Source organism: Streptopelia decaocto (genome assembly GCF_964273445.1).
Source record: "Streptopelia decaocto genome assembly, chromosome: 1".
In the NCBI taxonomy this organism is placed as follows: domain Eukaryota; kingdom Metazoa; phylum Chordata; class Aves; order Columbiformes; family Columbidae; genus Streptopelia; species Streptopelia decaocto.
In genome coordinates this window covers 48775276-48793454 of record NC_138663.1, presented here as the reverse complement: position 1 = coordinate 48793454, position 18179 = coordinate 48775276, and the positions used below count along the sequence as shown (strand labels likewise).

Sequence of the window (18179 nt, the reverse complement as noted above, 5' to 3'; positions counted from 1 at the left end):
TATATTTTATAGGAAAAAAAATGAAGCTAAATCAATAACTGCTATAATGTTCTATGCTGAGCATGATTATTTTGAGATCTGTTCCATCATGCACCCTCTTCATCAGTCAGCAGTTTAAAGAGCCAACAAATGAAATTTCATTCTGTAATGAAAGGCTGAACTGGTATTATTTTCCCCCAAAAATATGCCTAAGTAGTCTGAAAGAAGAGCTGTAAGACTCTGAAATTCAGCTGTATGCTTAAAGGAGGATAAAAATCAATCTTTCCTCATATTTTCTGAATGTATTTCTAAATAGATGAAGTTTAAATATATATATTTCTGAATATTTTTTAAAAACTATTATTTTTTACTTAAAGCAATGATGTAGGAATTACCACTATAAAATGACTGAAAATCAAAACTATTCTTAAGCAAACATACAACCTTACTACTGTCAATCATTTCCTTCCTTCCATCTTTCAAATCTCTTTTTTTCTTATAAAATAACGTCTTAAGAAAGTATCAGTCTCCAAAAGGAGAGACAGCCGTACATAAACAAAATAATCCAACTTGTTGGGAGACCATCTACGGTAAGTCGTGGGGAGCACAACCTAAGCATATGCAGTATGTACACATTTAAAGACAATACGTGAGAACTTCATTAATTGAAGAGTTTTCCATCATAACATTTAGCTGATCCCTCAACTAGAACCTGTGCTTTCAGTTGACAGATGATGTGTGGTGAGACACCAAGACCATGGCTCTATAAAAGGTGTGAAATAGATGTGCATTTGACATTAGTTATAAAAATATTTTCTTCACTTACTCTAGGAATCAAACACACATAAAATAGACAGATATTACAAAGTTCACTAAGGCCAGATAGAAAAGGAGGTCTGGTGGGCATGTTAAAGTACTACCAGAACAAAAATAATGTCCCATGCTGCCTCCAAGAAACCAAGAGACAGCTAAGCTACCATGCAGGTATCTTATCCTCAGAGTGAAATTAAGCACCAGAAAGAATAGCTGTTCTTTTTCCATGAAGGTGTGTATAACGTGTAGCACAGTGATGTATACTTGAGCAAGACTGCATACGAACAAGCAACACAGTCATGCGTGAGATGTGCTCTGCTAACTCGATATTAATTTAAAAGGACTAACCAGTCTTAAGCTACTTGTGATTTTCAAATTACCTTACCCAGACTAGCTCCCATCTACTAGCTCTACAGAGCGCTAGATCCTAACGGCAAAGCCCCAAGCAAAACAGGATCTTGTGCAGGGTTCCTGTTTTCATCCAGTTTGTAAATCCGAGCCCGGCAAGGACACAGTGACAGACCACGATCTCTCCGGGATGTTGCCCAGAGAGAATTTTGCCTCCATCTCATCTGATTCTGCTGAATTAACAAATTGCCTTATTTTACATCCACCTTCACAACGGGGCACGGCTGAGGCACCAGTGGAGATTGGACACCGCGGGCTGTGACCTGTCCCGGCCACCGCGCTGCGATGATGCCTGAGCCCGGACGCTTCTAGCCGGGACCCGCGGGCCCGTCGCTGCCCCAGGTCCAGCCGCCCGCTGCCCGCGGCGCTCCCGGGGCAGCGCAGAGCGCAGCGACTTTGGCCTCCTCCCCTCAGAGCACCCCCCGCCCCTCGGCCTCACCGCTCCCCGAGGACGGCGGCGGCCGCTGCTAGGCGACGCCATCAAACTCCCGCCGGCTCCGCTCCCGGCGACCCGGATGGACATCGGCGCTGGGAAAGTCCACGCTCCCGCGGCACGACACGGTGCCAGCCGGGCGCTCCCAGTCTCGACGGCCACACGGTGGGGAGGCGGGCGGGACAGGGCGCGGTGCGGCTCTGGGGGAACCGTTATCCCATCGTTGGGCCGCAACCCCGCCCGCGGACTGCGTGTCCCAGCGTGCCACGCGGCTGCCCCGGCACTGCGGCTCCCGGCATGCCTCGGGGCTCGCCGAGACGGGGCGGGTTCCCGACAGCCTCCACTGGCCGGGACGGGGGCGCTGTGCACATGCGCGGTGTCTGGCGGCGGCGGAGCGAGCTGTGGGCGGCGGTTGGTGCCGGTAACGGTGGAGCCGCTTCCTCTGCAGCCTCAGGTAGGGCGGGCAGCGGCGCATCCCTCACGGACGGGATTTCGGCGGGTGGGCTGGGTTCGGCATAACTGCTGCCCGGGGTAGTTTCCCGCGGCGGCGGGTGGACCTCTCCCCCCTGGCCGTGCTGCTGGGCCTTATCCGTGAGCTCTCCGCAGCTGCTGAGCGCCGGCATGCGATGCGGCCTCGGTCTCTCGCCGCTCTTCCGCGCCGCTTGAGCGAAGCGCGGGCCCGCTCCCCTCCTCAGGCTTCTTGCCCCCCCGTGCCCCCCTCCCCCGGCCTTACCTTAGCCCCGGGCTGCGGCCAACCTGCTCTTTCCCGCATGACCGACCGACGGGAGGGTTGCAGCACCGCCCAGATACGCGTGTGCCTCGTGTGTAAGTGTGTGTTCTCGGTGACAACCAATGATAGGACAAGGATACTAACTGGAACAGGAGGTCCCACTTAAATATGAGAGGAAACTTCTTCACAGTGAGGATAACAAAACACTGGAACAGGCTTCCTAGGGAGGTTGTGGAGTCTCCTTCTCTGGAGATATTCAAAACCTGCCTGGTCACCTTCCTGTGTAGCCTCATCTAGGTGTTCCTGTTCCAGTGGGGGGATTGGACTAGATGATATTTTGATGTCCCTTCCAGTCCCTAACATGCTGTGATACTGTAATAGTCGAGGCCCAGATGTTACCTTGCAGAGCAGTGCAGGAAGAGATCATGCCTGTAAACTATTTGGATTCATTGATGGATGGTGGCCAGCGAGAAAGTCTGGGCGTTGGTAGTGGTCTGATGGCCACAAAACTTTGGGATCCCCTGTCTTTAGCTAAATGGGTGTGAGCACATCTTTACAAATAAAAAAAGGGAAACCAGCGACTATTTGAGGCATGTGTATAGCTTTGTATGCATTCAACAGCAGTGGAGAGCTGAAGATTTTTTTTTCTCGGTGGAAAGAGATAGGTGATCATAATGTCATCTTTGGACTTTTGCCTTTTTCTGCATTATTCATTGTTTTCTTTGCTCTCTCTTGACAAGCGTTGATATTTAAGGAAGGCTGACAAGACACAAGATGTCTGGCACTCCTTATAGTTATGTAACTTGTGCCAGTTGTGGCATGACTCTAAATTCTTGATTGAAAGGAAAGATTTTTATACCTCACCCAGAGATTGGTTAATTACAGCTCTATGTTGTGTAAGAAAATCAAACTTCATAGTTAGGGAAGGGAAAGAGACCAGATTATATTTCATGAATGGGAAATGTTACTAAAAATAGACTTCATTATGGTTAAGTGTAAAAGAATTTCTTAGCAGGAGAGACTTTTATAGGTGGAGCAGGTGATTCACAGAGAATAGTGCTGCCTTGCTACAAGATGAACTTTCAGGAAATGGATCCCCCTGTGATACAGAAATACTGTAATACAGAAAATAAAATCCATTGATGTTGGAATATTTCTGAGTAGGTTTGTTGTTGTTTTGAGTTTTTTTTAATCCTCTTAAGTTAACTATCTATTAATGCCAGTGTAGCTATTTAGTGTGCTTCAGCGTTTTTTGAGTGTTGTTCTATTACAGAACCGACACAAAATACAACGTTACTTATACTGGTAATGAAACCAGATCCAGGTTTTAATTGTGTAGTGCAGGTAGTAAAGAAGTTTGATGTCAAACTGAAGGGGATTTTGAGGTGGGCATCAAAACTTCCAAAAGCGAAAAAAGAGGTTGAGAAGAATGGAAGTATTAACCCTACACAAAATGAGAAAAGTTGTAAAATACAGAATGGCTTAGGGCAAGTGATTTAGTTTTTCTTTTGTTCTGCATCACATTTAATCGTGTGACAATCTTTGAATAATTAGGTCTTCTTTTGATGGGATTGCATGCTTGCAGTTCTGGAGCCAAATAATGTTTTAACTCCATAGTAAACAGCTTGACCTATCCTGTTAGAAAAGTTAGGCATGCATGTTAAACCACAGTTTTGGTAACAGTATGCTGTTTGAAAGAGCTACTACAAAAAACTGCAATATAAAAGATCTAATATAATGTTATTAAAAATACCACAAGATGTCATATGCAGACCAAGCATACTAAATAAGGGCATGCACAGCAGAGTCTAAAGGCTGTCTTTTCAGCTTATGCCACCCATGTAGCTTTTGTTAGTTTATTTAGTGACGTTAACAAACATGCAGTTTCTGCTGTTGTATTTCTAGAACACTGTTGATCAGCATTATTTTAGGGACACTATTTTTGCATCAGTGTCCTATGAGGAAATAAATCACAGTTTACGTAGTTATTCTAAATATAAAAAGTGTTATTTGTTACTGTTTGAATGTAGCAAAACAAACAAACAAACCCAAAACAAAACTACAAATGAAACCAAAACACTACCACAAAAAAAAACCCCTAAAGGCTTAACTTGGAAGTGTGAGATCTTGTTAATCATTTTAAGGTATAACATATTTAAAATACACATCATGCCTGTGTGGTTTGTATTTAAACCAACTGTTGGACCAGTTGCATTGAACAAATTGAAGCTAAACCAGTATCTTCATCTCTACCCATTTTTAAATTGCTTTGTGTTTTGAGCCTTATTTGTACCAGAGTACCCTAAAATGTCCTGAGTGTTAGTTCAGCTGTTTGGTTGCCAGCAAGCTCTACACAGTCTTCCCCCTGGGAAATCTTTCCTCTGACATGTTCTGACTCCGTGTCAGAGCTGCCATTCCTCATCTAGTTGATCCTTCAGAACTGTATGAAGAGAAGGCTGGGGGTCATTGCTTTGCTGTGGAATTAAGAGTACTTCAGATCAGTCCCATTGCTCTTGATTCTGTAGTTTGTGCACAGGAAGTTTGCCACAATAAAACTTTTGTTGTTATATTTATTCTGCTCTAGGAATTCAGCAAGATGAAAGAGGAATCCAGGCGTGTTCTGCATTCTTCTTCCCCTCATCTTCCCAAATACTGCTTGCCTTCTCCTATATGAGATTCAAGCTCAATCATTTGAATCTCAGCTGTGCATCTAAGTTGTTTTGTACTTGAGTTATACCTTGCAGTGACATTTAAGATAAGATAAATTTAAAGACTGTGCTGGAAAGGGACAACAGAAACAAAATTATGATCTCCTTCTGTCGTTAAACACTCATATTAAGTCAGCAGAAAGAATATTCAATTTAGCCCAAAAATAAAAACACAGAAGAGTAGGCAAGTAGGCAAGACAAATTAGTATATTAGCAGAGCCTTCAAAGCTGAACTCCGATGCCATTTGTAAGTGACTATACTACTGGGTTTGGTAACCCATTGTATATATCTCTTGATATTCATCAATTCAGCCACCAACTGTTAGATGAACCTGTTGCTCACCTGTTTAAAAATAAAAATTAATCTAGGAGTGATTGTAACAGTTCTTTGCTTTCTCCCACCTTTGATATTTTGACTGCTTTCTGTGTGAACTGTAAATATGTTTTGAACAGTTCGGGACCTTCAATGGTTATCAAAGTACACATCTCCAGAGTAAATTAGATGCGTGATTATTTTTTGGTATCTCCTTTGTGTATGTCTGTCTCTTCACTGGCTTTAGAACTCCAAACAGGAGAGTGGGAAGCCCACTCTGGTTACGTATGTGTATAAATGCTCATTAGTTTGTTTTCAAAGCTTTTCAAGGAACTGCCTGATCCATGCACAAATTACCTTGTTTTTGTTTCCAGCAGTCTAATTAATATAACACAAAATTAAGTTCCCTGAGGTTTACACAATAACTATGCTTCACATTGCACATAGAAAGCACTCTTTATCAAAGTGACTCTGTGGAGTTACAGACTCCTCACTAATGTTTAGATCATCTCTGGGAAACAGTTGCACTTTGATTATGCTTGAAAATGTGAACATCTTGCTATGACTGAAAAGTGTCAGGTGTATTTTTAAATCTATGAATATTTAGTAAAGTGTGAATGAAAATATTCTTCAAATATGAGATAAAAGTCAGTCTTTAGATTGTAGTAAATAATGTTCTGTTACAGACAGTGAATAAAGTGAATTTAAAAAAAAATTGACAGCTTGAACTGACTTTCAAAATACTGACTACATAAAAAGCTGCAACTCTCAATAAGAAGTCAATTATGCTGAATATTTTCAAAAGTAGTACACACTTTCATACAAAAGCTGGAATAGGTCAAAACTTTGCAATTGGGACATGATTATGTTTATTCCTGTCAGTTTCTCTGGAAAGTCTGAGCAGGATTAGGTGGACTGTACAAGCTTTTTTCCATAGAAGAATACCATAATTTTCAAATTCTTTATTCCTGCCACTACCCATGTCTTTTTTTTTGTCTTTTTTTTTTTTTTTCTTTCTCCCCTAAAGAAGGAAAAAGAGACTTGGATAGAACATTTTCTATGAAGTAGGCTTCATTGGAACAGAATTTGTTATTAATGCCATTCAGGGTGCCATTACCCTTTAGGAGAAGAGTCTTCGATATCTTGCTAAGTTTCTAACTTTTAAGTAGTAAGATGTGTCTAATCAACACAACTATATTTGCTCCTGCAAGAGACTGTTGTTGATGTAAGGTGGCAGAGAGCAAGTTTATTTGGGGATACCTAATTATGGGGCGCTAAATAGCCATTCATATTTAGGGATTACAGCTTTATTCCTTCCTAATTACATAGTCCCTAAGTTTTCCTAAATTCACAATGGCAGAAAGTGACTTCCACATTCCCAAATATCCCAACTGAGGATACTCTTAAGGCATCATTATGCATTTTTTTTATTTGTGTGGAATTTTTTTCTGCAGAGTACTATTATTTTGCATTATGCAGTGCTAAACTGTCTGTATTGTCATGGATTTGGTAGTGGGTGATCAATCTGGATGTCAGTCAAGCTCTGCCCCATCCATTGCCAGTTCCTCGCTGCCTTGCACCTGTGGGCAGAGCACTCAGAATGTCCTTGGCTCTCAGACCAAAGCAATTAAAAACATTAACTCTGTACTGGGGTGTTATCTCTGTTCTCAAACTAAGTCCAAATGATGAGCTATGAAAAATAAAGGTTTCTAACTGCATGAAGAAAATTAACTCATTTTCAGTTAAACCAGCATAAGTCAAAAGTAGTAAAGTATCTGTGCTACTTTTGTGTGAACGACAGGTTGTGCATGGCCTTGCATTTCCTGTTTTTGTGCTTGCCATGGAAGCCAGTTGCTGGAAAATGGGGGTTCTTGCAGATTTCCATTATGCTTCTCTGTTGCCAAGACCTACTAGTGCTTTTGCACGCAACAAAATGTTGAGAGGGATATGTGTGATGCATTTGAGGTTACCGAGCTTGGCACAGCTCAAGCAGTGTGTTGTGTGACTTGGTTCTAAAACCAGGACAATGCATTTTGTGGCATATGTTCACTCCTTACAGTAAATTTAGTAAGTTGTTCAGAGTTGCCTGGAGTGTCTGTGGCTCAAATACTTGTCTTGAAAGATCAAATTAGAGTAATGTATTTGCAATCATATTTATGATTGAAATGTATATGTAAAGGAGAGTACAAATTGCAAATTAAAAAATTGTCATGTTAAAGGTGAATTTCTTTTGGAGGCCTCAAATAGGATTTGCTGATGGTGTGCTAACCACTTAAATCTGACTTTCGATGTAGCTAAATTATTTATGCTTAGCAGTTCCCTTTTGTTCAAATGAAAACAGTATTTTCCCTACAGTTGGTATGTACATAGATGTAGCTCTGTGAGGGAACAGCGTGGTCTGTAGTGGTGTAAAAGTAGAGTTCTGAGTGGAAGAAATACTAGAAATTAAGAGCAAAAAGGCAGGCTTGTCAAAGCATCAGAATTGCCTAGGATTAAAGGATAAGCAAAGTAGCTGTTTTAACATATATTCCTTGTAGGGAAAAGTAAAAACATACAAAAAGCAGTTGAGGAGCTAGCAATTAAGGCTGGTTAAGCTTTTCCTTTTAATAGGAGGCTATACTTGGGAGTCTATCCTTTTTTTTTTAGTTGAGTAGCAGTAGCTGTTTCTGAAATAAGATTGTCAAAGAACTACCTCAGCAAGCAAAGGCTTGCTGCTTCAACCAATATAGAAATCTTATGTTGTTAATAAAGAAGTCTCAAGTCACAAAAACCTACTCACCTTGCAATGCTTTTTCTTAAAGGGCAAATTTAGATAAAACTTAGAGTTGGTTCTGTATGGCAATATTATTTTGTTCCATTCAAAAATGTAGGCTTGTATGTTGGAAAACCATTACATGTTGATTGTAGTACCTTTTCAGGTGTCACTGCTTTTCAGTAGAACTAGTGAACTTCAAGAAGTAGGAAATGCACTGCCAGAATGAGGAATTTCAAACTGTTTTCAGTATGGTGGGAAACAGCAGTTCCTTCTCCACTTTCTTTGGGGGGTCAACTAAAAAACTTTGGCATGTTGAAGTTCAAAAGTGGGCTGTCTTTTCTTGTATTCCTGCAGAATGCTTTGTATTCTTTTTTTTTTTTTTTAAATAAGATTTTTCTGACTGCCAAGAAGACCATGGATATGTTTAGACTTAATCTTGGCTTAGTGTTTTGAAGTACTCTGATCCAGCCTGGCAAACACATGTAGTAGCATCTTTTAACATTTAAGATTTTTTTTTCCTTTTTTTTTTTTTTTTAAATACAAAGGTGGTGGCAGCTTTGAAAAAAGGTCTTCCTTGGTTGAAATAACACTAAGAGCCAGTGCTCCAAGTACTCCCAAAGAAAAAGCCACCTTCACTGGCCATTATGTGAGTACCACCGAATGGATTAGTTTGATTCCTTTTAAATGATCTTTCTCCTGTTTTTTTTTTAGTTTAACTGCTCCTGCATCTTGTTGCACACACATTCCTTCCTGTACCACTGCTTCTTATTAATTGTGATAGGTAATTGTTGTGCTCTCAGGCCCAGGCTTCAAGCCACTAATGAGATTACCTGTCTGGATGAGATATCTCTACAGCCTGTTTTTAGAGGATAGTGTTCTTAAATGTGAACGCAATTTTAAAAAACCCAATAAACCAGAAAAAAAAAAATTGCTTTAATGTGTGAACCCTGATAGACATAAGGCTGGTGTTTTTACATATTTATGGAACTACGGAATCTGGTAAATATTAGCTGTTCTGTGTCCTTACAGATGTTGCCTGTCTCTAGTTTTGGGGAAAATGCTATATGTTTTTGTTCAGTCATCTCTCCTTTTTCTCAAAACTAAGTCAGAGTTCAACTGTCTGTAGCTTTTCAATATCTTTGGTCCTGACAATTGGCAGTAATCTGTGCTATGTCAACCAGTGGTCAAAAAGAATGCCTTTGACCTGTAGTTACCTCAAGGCAAACAACCAGATACATAGTAATTTCACCCTTTGATCAGGTTGCACTTATATTTCTTTTAAAATAATCGTAAAACTGCTATTTAATAATTTCTATGGCTTAGGAAGTTTATGCAAGATGAGAGAAAAGAATGTAAGGTAAAGTTCATTTGTAATGTCTTTTTTTCCATGCTATTTTTCTTTAGACAGGATTCCCATGGACATTCAGTGACATCAGATCAATTGGCAGAGTTGAGAAAAAAAAATGACCTTTTCATGAACTTCTGAGAAGAATGCAAATGAACGAAGTGTGAGCTTCAATGGTAAGTTTAACTTATTTATTATTTATTATCACTAGTGTACTTCTTTACCTGTTCTTGAACACCTATATTTCTGAAGTTCTTCAAGTTTCCTGTTTGTTCTTCAGAGTATTGGAAATTTTTTTAAATTGTTTTTGAAATATTTTGAGAAATGCATTTAAACCTAAAAAACATGATTAATTAACACACTGACTGCCTTTTGGATAACTTACTATTCTCTGTCAGTATTTTAAATTACGCAGAGTTCTAGAGAACTTAATATTCATAGCTCTCTGGTTTGCATCATTCACTGGAACTGCATAGCTGTCTGCTAAAAACTACATCATGATTTATCATCAGTCTTCTGTTTTTTAGTAAAACATGAAATATGGAAGAGCATCCATCCTGTGTGAGGATGTTTTAGGGGTGAGACTTTTTAATGAGACTATTTCTTTTAAAGGCTAAATTGTGTAAGATGGATGAGACTTCAGGAAAGCTTTCTATGTCACTGATTCTTAGAAACATAGTGTCATTAACTTCTTAAATATTGGATGTCTTAACTAGACTTCATTTATCAAGTTTAGGTTTTAATCAGTAAACTACTCAAATTTCTGTATATTTCAGCTTTTGTCCATGAAAACTCTTGGAGAAGATGGCTGATGTAAGCCTGAAGGAAGCTGCACTAATAGTTGGTGTGGTGGCAGCCTGCTACTGGAACAGTCTCTTTTGTGGCTTTGTTTTTGATGATGTTTCAGCAATTTTAGACAATAAAGATTTGCATCCTTCTACTCCGTTAAAAAATCTGTTTCAGAATGACTTCTGGGGCACTCCAATGTCTGAGGTAAACTGTTTGTGAAACACTTTGAGGCACTTAGGAAATGTAAAGAAAAATCTTGCAGAGTGTTTATACACTTTTATTCCCTAATGTGGTTTTAACAGTATAGTTTGTTTCTGATGTAATTTTTGGTGTTAGTATTTTGCACTATAAGATCAGGAACAGATGGGATCAAGCTGGAACACAAGAGGTTCTACTTAAATTTGAGAAAAAGCTTCTTCTCAGTGAGGGTGGCAGAGCACTGGAACAGGCTGCCCAGGGCGGGTTGTGGAGTCTCCTTCTCTGGAGACATTCAAAACCCACCTGGACATGTTCCTGTGCGACCTCACCTAGGCCTTCCTGCTCCAGCAGGGGGATTGGACTAGATGATCTTTTGAGGTCCCTTCCAATCCCTAACATACTGTGATACTGTAACAGATGTCACTTATATTCTTTCTCTTTGTATAGTAAAAGAACTTGTAAGAAAATGAGGTCATATATAAAATTTTAAGATTGTCTGTTGTCTAATTCCAATATTGAAACTGGACAACTCTGACCATTTTTCCTTCTTGTCCTGCAAAAGCTAGACATTGACATGGAAAGATATTTATTTCTAACCGCAGTCTGGAAGGAAAGAGAACACTTAAACAGCAAAGCTAGGAGTTAGATAATGGGTATTAAATCTGTTAAATTTATTTGAGTAGGTATGTTTATATGAATTCAGAGCTTTTGGTTTGTAGCCCTTGTAGAGTGGCTGTGTTTTTATCTGAAAAGCTGCATTGGCATTAAAGTTGTTGATAAATATTGTCAAATGGCAGTGGATGAAGGATTTACATATATTTTAGAAAGTTGCACATGGTGTCATTGCTGAGCAAATGAATAAAAACTCTCTGAGAGCCACAGGTATTTTGCTTGTCAAGGTATTCTGCCTTTTAATCTTTTCTTAAGTCCATAACATACAGTGTTAATTCCTTGTGAGATCCTAATTGCTAGCTCTACAAATAGACTTGATACGTAATTTTTATATAACCGTGTAATGAAAGCTTCCAAACTATTTTTCAGATGCCATCTAGTCCTGTAGTCATTGAGAGAAAGTAGGTTCCTAAACTCCTCTCAGTAAAATTTCAAGTAGTATTTTTCAACATGTTTTTAACCCAAAAAAAGCGTAATCACGTGGAACAGGAGAAAGACATATCATTCAGTGTTGATTTTGCACTTACAAATAACTGAAAGTCAGGTTAATTTTAACTGAATGAAGTCAGATTGATTTGATAGTTCATGGCTTTTAAAATATTTTTTCCTACCTTGTGTTTTTGTCTGTATGTGAAGTTTGGTTCCCTGTCATCCCCTGTCCCCTCTCCTTTACGCCCAGGCAAAATATCAACAGGTTGTGGGTTGACAGATGCCTTCCGAAACAGGAAAATAGTGTTAAGTGTAGTTTTTGAAAGGGTTTATGGATCAAGTAACTGGTAACATAGGCATATTGACTGGTGTGCATATTGAAAATACACAGATAATACATTTAGCTGAGTGCACCAAATTTTTATTTTATTTTACAAAATATTTTAAAACATGAAATAGCAGTCAAAATACTTGAGTAATACATTTAAACTGTGAAAGCAGGAAAAAGAATCAAATTAACTTGACATTTTAATTATAAATTGAGTTTCACCAGATTTTTTTTTTGTTAGTATTACTAATTTTCAGGGCTATATTTGGAAGGTAGATGCTTGAGAATAGAGGGAGGAATCAGGTACACATAGATTTTTAGAAAGATATTTTAGAGTAAAAGTCCCTTTATATGTTGGTGGTGACTGACTGATTTATTTATTTTCTTTTAGGAGAGGAGTCATAAATCTTACCGTCCCCTTACAGTTCTTACGTTTCGTTTAAACTACTTGTTCAGCGAGCTAAATGCAGTTTCTTACCACTTCCTAAATCTGGTCTTTCATGTGGTGGTCTGTGTAGTCTTCCTCAAGGTCTGTAAACTTTTTCTGGACAACAGGAGCAGTGTAGTTGCATCCTTGCTCTTTGCAGTGCACCCAATACATACTGAAGCGGTAGGTATATCTGTGATGTGTTTAATTTATTCAAGCTGTATTAATGAACCTTAAGTTTCATGGGGTTTGTATCTGTTTATATGTTTGTAACTCCAAAAAGCATGTGATTTTACTTGTATTTACTCTGCCTTTTGCAATGAGTGGTAGATGTGACAAATTTAATGCTTGGAGTTGTTTGATATTTCATGCAGCTACTGAAAAATAAAGAAACGTTAGTTATTAATTAACTTAGGTCTCTGCTATGAACATTGACTTTTATGATAATGGCTACTTTAACTTAACTAGATATTTGTTTTCTGTGATAATTGATCCAGTATAATATTTTGCAAGTACTATGAATACCTCTTAATTTATTTCCAGAATTGCTAAGCACTCCCCTCTAGCTAATCACCAAGTCTGTTCTGTCCACTTTCTTTTATGTCAAGATATCTATTTTGGCAGGATTCTTTCTAGGATTGTTGTTGTGTGCTACATCCAGCTTAAGGGCATTCTGTTTGAACCTTCCATTTTTGAATGTATCTGAAACAAGAAAGAGGAAATACATTTCTCATCTCTCATATTTAACATTCCTTAGATTCTGAAGGGAGCTTTTCACTTCTATGAAAAGCGTTATCTATACAAGCTGTCTGATTATATTACTTTTTAATGGTCAACCAGGCTTGCAATGTTCTGAAGTAAATGGAGTCATGTGATCACCATTCATTAGATTTGTTTTTGTCAAAAACACTGATAAAGCAGATATGTGGAATTCTCTGCTGTTATTTCTGCACCACTTGGACTGGCTTTCCTAGATTCCGGTTCACATGTGTTGCAAAGCCCGTTTTTAGTCTATTTTTTTCATAGTTTTCAGAAAACTGAAAATGTTCAAACCTTTTGCTGTTTCGGAAGTGTTACCCTCTTTTTAAAAAAAAAAATCTGTGGTCTTTTTTTTTTGAGGAGAGGGGGATGTCTTTTGATATGAAGAAAATGAGAAGGGTTTGCTCTTACATTATGTTGCTTTTTTTGGTCCTGATTTGTTTGGGTGAAGAGTTCACGTCTCTCTCTCTGTTCTCTAAAGACACAAGTCCCTGTCAGTAGTGATCCAGTAGCCTACATCTGTATTTTCAGCAAATCTTTATAGGAATTAAGTTTATGGGGTTTATACTTGGCTGCTATTTGAGCTACTAATATGTCCTTGCTAGAAGTTGTTAGTGGCATGTTTAAAAATGCAGAAGTTAAACAGTTAAAATCTTTTGCTTGCCTCTGTGCTTGAAAACACAATCGCCCATAAAATCTTGGGTAAAATATGGGTAAAAAAAAAAAAAAAAAGTTAATTTGACTTCGTTTTCTGTTTATTTGAAAAAACATGCTATAAATTTCAATGTTTGGCTTTTCTCCTTGCAGTAAATGTAATAGTATCTTTGCAGGAACTTTAAGTTGCCAGTGACTTACATTAGTGGTTCATAGCTTAAGTCACCCTATGTAATTTTATCACTTTCATTCCTAACAGGATGATTCTTCATCATACTTGAACTGTCAGATTCCATATCACAGTAACACAGTTGCTTTTAGCACTATGCAACAGAGTTATTACACTGTTATTAGTTATTAGCACTATGCAAGAGGTATTACACAAATCATACAAAACATTGTGTCATGAAAGCTTTTTGTGTAAGACAATGTTTTTACAAAGTTACGAAGTACAGTTATGAAGCAAATTGGTAATGAGCGTGTAATCCCTGATATTGGCCACATGAGGGCAGTTTAAGACTGTGATTGGTAGAACTTTATGCTGTACTTCAAACACTTGGAGACTGTGCCATCTAAGTGCAATTGTAATTGAATTTCCCTGCTGTTGTACTTAGGTACTCAGTGAAGAATCAGTTCAGGGGTGTTCTTCCTCTTGCCCCCACCTTTTTCAATTTAAGCTTTCTGCTTTTGAGAAATAGTGCATTTTATCCTTTCAAGTGTGAGCATTGAGAATTTCACCTAACATGCAACCAAGAAAGGATTCTTAGAATTGACAGTTGAGACTTGTGGATCTGTATAAAAGGCAAAACAACTGAAAGTTTCCATACATGGAAAAGAGGAGGTAATAATGAGCTGTATTTTAGATCTGGCTACTTGGGTGCCAACCTACTTATTCAGACTTCAGAGACTTCAAAACAGGTCTAATTCCCAGCTTTATATATCATTTAATGGTATCTTTTCTTTCTTTTGACAATTGAAATGTATCCAATTTGAATTCCTTCAAATTAGTTTCCTACTTATTACTCCCCTGCACACAAGAGTTTGAAACAGCAGATGTGAGACATAAACATTTCAAACCTTTGCCTATCTTGTGATAAATGGATTTTTCCTGGAAAAGTTAGCAGAGCAGGATAAATAGAAAATAATTTTTTGCTTGACTCCTGAGAGAAGCTGGGCTCTTGCAGTGGTAACGTATCATTCTCTGAGGAAGTATTTTTGAGGAAACAGGTTGGATAACAGCAGCATAGTCTCATTTGTCCTTGTCTTTGGAATTCTATTTCAGCCTTCCTAGCTACTTCGCTACTCTTCTGGCCAGAGGCATGTTGACCACCTTTTACAGCTACGAGATGTTAGCTAACCTTGTGAGCACTGGAATTTTCTCTCTTGAGTCACCTTCATATCCAGAAATAGAATCTCTCTTTTGTTGGTATGGGACTATGGAGGCACACCAACACACTTGCTTTACTAATGATCTCTTTCACCAGATCTACAGGCGAAGCTTTCCATAATTTCGGGCTTAATGCTGGACAATTTTGAGATCCAGATCAGAAAGCCTTGAAACAGCTTAAAACGTTTTGGAAACAAACACCTGGATACTATCCAAAATGTTAACACAAATTCCTGTCAGTTGTGAAACGTGCTTTGTCTGTGCATGATTCAATGTGCCTTTTGGTACTCCAAACAGAAGCATCAGAGCATGATTTCACATTCAGATTTGAATACTTTTTTTTACAGTGTGACCTTGGATATATTGAGTTACTTTATCTTTTTGTGTTGTGCTGGATCAAACATGCTTGACCAAGAATGTACTGAGCAATAAAAACTTCTAGCTGGGGCTAGATGGCTGAAAGTCAGTTTTCAGCATCATCATGATTAAATAGTGAGCCATGAGGTTTTCTTAGTTAAACATGACTGCCTTGGTTTGGCATGCCATTTTTCAGCCAGTTCACTTGCAAAAATTTGAATGTAATCAAAGGCATTACAGAAGAGGACAAATGAAGAAGAGAGGCCGTCCTGAATGGTACTTGGTTCAGCACAGCGGCTACTTCAGTAACCATCAGTGTATTGACCTGTCTTACATCTCTGTTTTTTCGCTGCACTTCAGTATATTTTGAAAACAGCTCCTGAAATGGAAATTAATTGGTATTTTATTGGAGATTCTGAAACAAGATTCTGCCTTATGGATTTTAGCACTTCTCCAAATTTTCATAAAATGCATTCCTCTCTGTCTCATTACCGAAGGAGGCACTACTTGCAGTTTTATCATTCAGAAGATTGCCAGACTTGTCGTAAAGCCTGAGTCATTCTTTAACTCCATTGCAAAGAGCTTGCCATCAATTTTTTTGTAACTCTTGACTGCTCACCTAAGAGCTGCCATAGCACCAGCCAAGGGAATGCTGCTTTCAGGTTCATATCTATTCAGTCAGAAAAGGTATGAACAAAACTAACGATCATAGTACCTATGTGCCACTCCCTGTAGGACGTATATGTACAACAGTCCTTGCCAGGCTTCACTTAAAGCTCCCATTCGTGAAAGCTGGTTTCTTCCAAGTATTATGAAGAACGCAGTTGTTATTGTGCCCAAATTCTGCCTGAAATGCTATTCGTGGCTGGTGTTACTGAAGATAAAATAATCTGTCTCAAACGCTATTTGTGACTGGTGTTACTAAAGATGAAGTACATATTTCTCAGTTGTCTTGTTAATGGTGATAGTTGGGGGAACATCAACTACAGGTGGCCAGTGTGGTCCTGATCTTGAATTCAGTGCTGATCAAACTGAAAGTAACCTTACTCTTCTTAGCTGTTTCTGTTTGGTTTACAGATCTTGTTTATGCATATCCTAATATCAGTCATGCACTCTTCTAGTACTAAAATAGTCACAAGAAGAATAATCTTGTTTTCTTGTTCCTTTTCAGGTAACTGGAGTTGTGGGCAGAGCAGAGCTTTTGTCATCTATCTTTTTTCTAGCTGCGTTTTTGTCATATACAAAATCTAAAGGGCCCGATAATACCATAGGTAAATGATTGACAAATATATACATAAATTCATTTCTATATCAGTGATAATAGCACTCTTAAAATGGTATTATGGGTGTTCTGGTTATTATAAATTGCCCCCTTTTTTTTTTTCTTCAAGACTTAAACACTTTTTCAGTTGTTTTGTAACACCTGGAGTAGAGGACTCTTACACTGGCTTGTGTTAATGCAAGTAAGTAGATGTGGGCTGAGATGCCTCAGATGGTCACAAGTAAGCTACAAAGTTTCTGTGGAGGTGTAGGAGGCTTACCTCTTTTCCAAAGTCAAATTGACCTTTTGAAAATTCATGACTCCCTATGAAACATTCAATTTGAAGAACTTTTCTGGTGAATTACGAAAGATTGTGTTTTTTTGTTTTCTTATCATAGATTAGTCTTTTGCCTTTCATTTAGTTCTTTCAATTTAAGAGAGGCAGTTTTAAAACTGATACATATTATTTTATGTAAAGCTAGTAATCTTCCCTTTAATAACAAATGACCTACTGAATAAGTTCATAAAACATAGCATGTTCAAACATAAGAGCCAAAATCTTCACTTTTTAGGTTAATTTACTTTATTACATGTTTGTTTTTGTTGTAAGATGAAGAATTTCAGTAACATTTTCTTTATTTGCAGTGTGGACTCCAATTGCAGTGACGGTGTTTCTTGTAGCTGTTGCAACACTGTGTAAAGAACAAGGAATAACAGTGGTGGGGATATGCTGTGTGTATGAAGTATTTATTGCTCAAGGGGTAAGCTGTTGAAAAATAAATAGGGTTTCTTCTCAGGAATTCTGTAATGAGACATTAAGTACTTTGAAGTGTCATATTTCAGCACTGTTTTTATCAGTTCAGGCTAACTCTGGAGTTCTGTTACATTTTTCAGATTTTCTTTGACTCAACTAATGTTTAACATACGTGGTTCATGGTGAGGGAATCCAGTGACTTCTAAATTGTGCTTTACATGTCATACAAAGGTGATACCAAATTGACTCAGTAAAGGATTTACATGTCTTAGCAGATACCTAAGGTTTTAGTTGACTGAGGTTTGCTGACTAGCATGTAACAGTCTTGATTAAACTCTGAGGTACAAAAAGATGGGGGATTGTTTGTGTTTAATTCCAGTAGTAAAAATAGGGAACATACCATATAAAAAATGCATTTCATCACATTCTAATGAATAACCAGACATTTTGGAGTAGTCTTATTTGAATCAGTAATATTCTTATTATGTCATTTTAAGAATAACTTTAAATTTAAATTCTAATATGATAGGTTTCATCTTAAACACTGACAATCTTTAAGTTAATAATAACTTTTGTTTAGAGAAGCAAAATGTTCCTGCAGATAAATAATTACTGGATTTTGAATAGTAAAATCATATATTCAAAAATATATGATTGTATATTCTAAGAACATTTTCTAG

At 38.1% G+C, this 18179-nt stretch overlaps 2 protein-coding genes across 9 annotated transcripts in view; one reads left to right on the top strand and one right to left on the bottom strand.

Moving 5' to 3' along the window:
• Window positions 1–1897, bottom strand: part of CEP290 (centrosomal protein 290) — a 53594-nt gene extending 51697 nt beyond the window's left edge. For all 6 annotated transcript variants that reach the window (XR_014186058.1, XM_082072987.1, XM_082072989.1 and 3 more), the window contains exon 1: window positions 1640–1897. The gene's annotated coding sequence lies outside the window, so the exon portion shown is untranslated. The remainder of the gene's footprint in view (window positions 1–1639) is intronic.
• Window positions 1898–1951: 54 nt separating this feature from the next.
• Window positions 1952–18179, top strand: part of TMTC3 (transmembrane O-mannosyltransferase targeting cadherins 3) — a 33885-nt gene continuing 17657 nt past the window's right edge. The window contains exons 1-7 of one of the 3 annotated variants that reach the window (XM_082073042.1): window positions 1952–2087; window positions 8685–8785; window positions 9548–9660; window positions 10261–10477; window positions 12292–12510; window positions 16656–16755; window positions 17391–17506. In XM_082073042.1, the coding sequence (XP_081929168.1) occupies window positions 10289–10477; window positions 12292–12510; window positions 16656–16755; window positions 17391–17506 (624 nt within the window). In that variant the 5' untranslated portion in view covers window positions 1952–2087; window positions 8685–8785; window positions 9548–9660; window positions 10261–10288. Of the gene's footprint in view, window positions 2088–8684; window positions 8786–9543; window positions 9661–10260; window positions 10478–12291; window positions 12511–16655; window positions 16756–17390; window positions 17507–18179 lie in introns of all 3 variants that reach the window. The other 2 variants (XM_082073041.1, XM_082073043.1) reach the window with 2 other exon arrangements.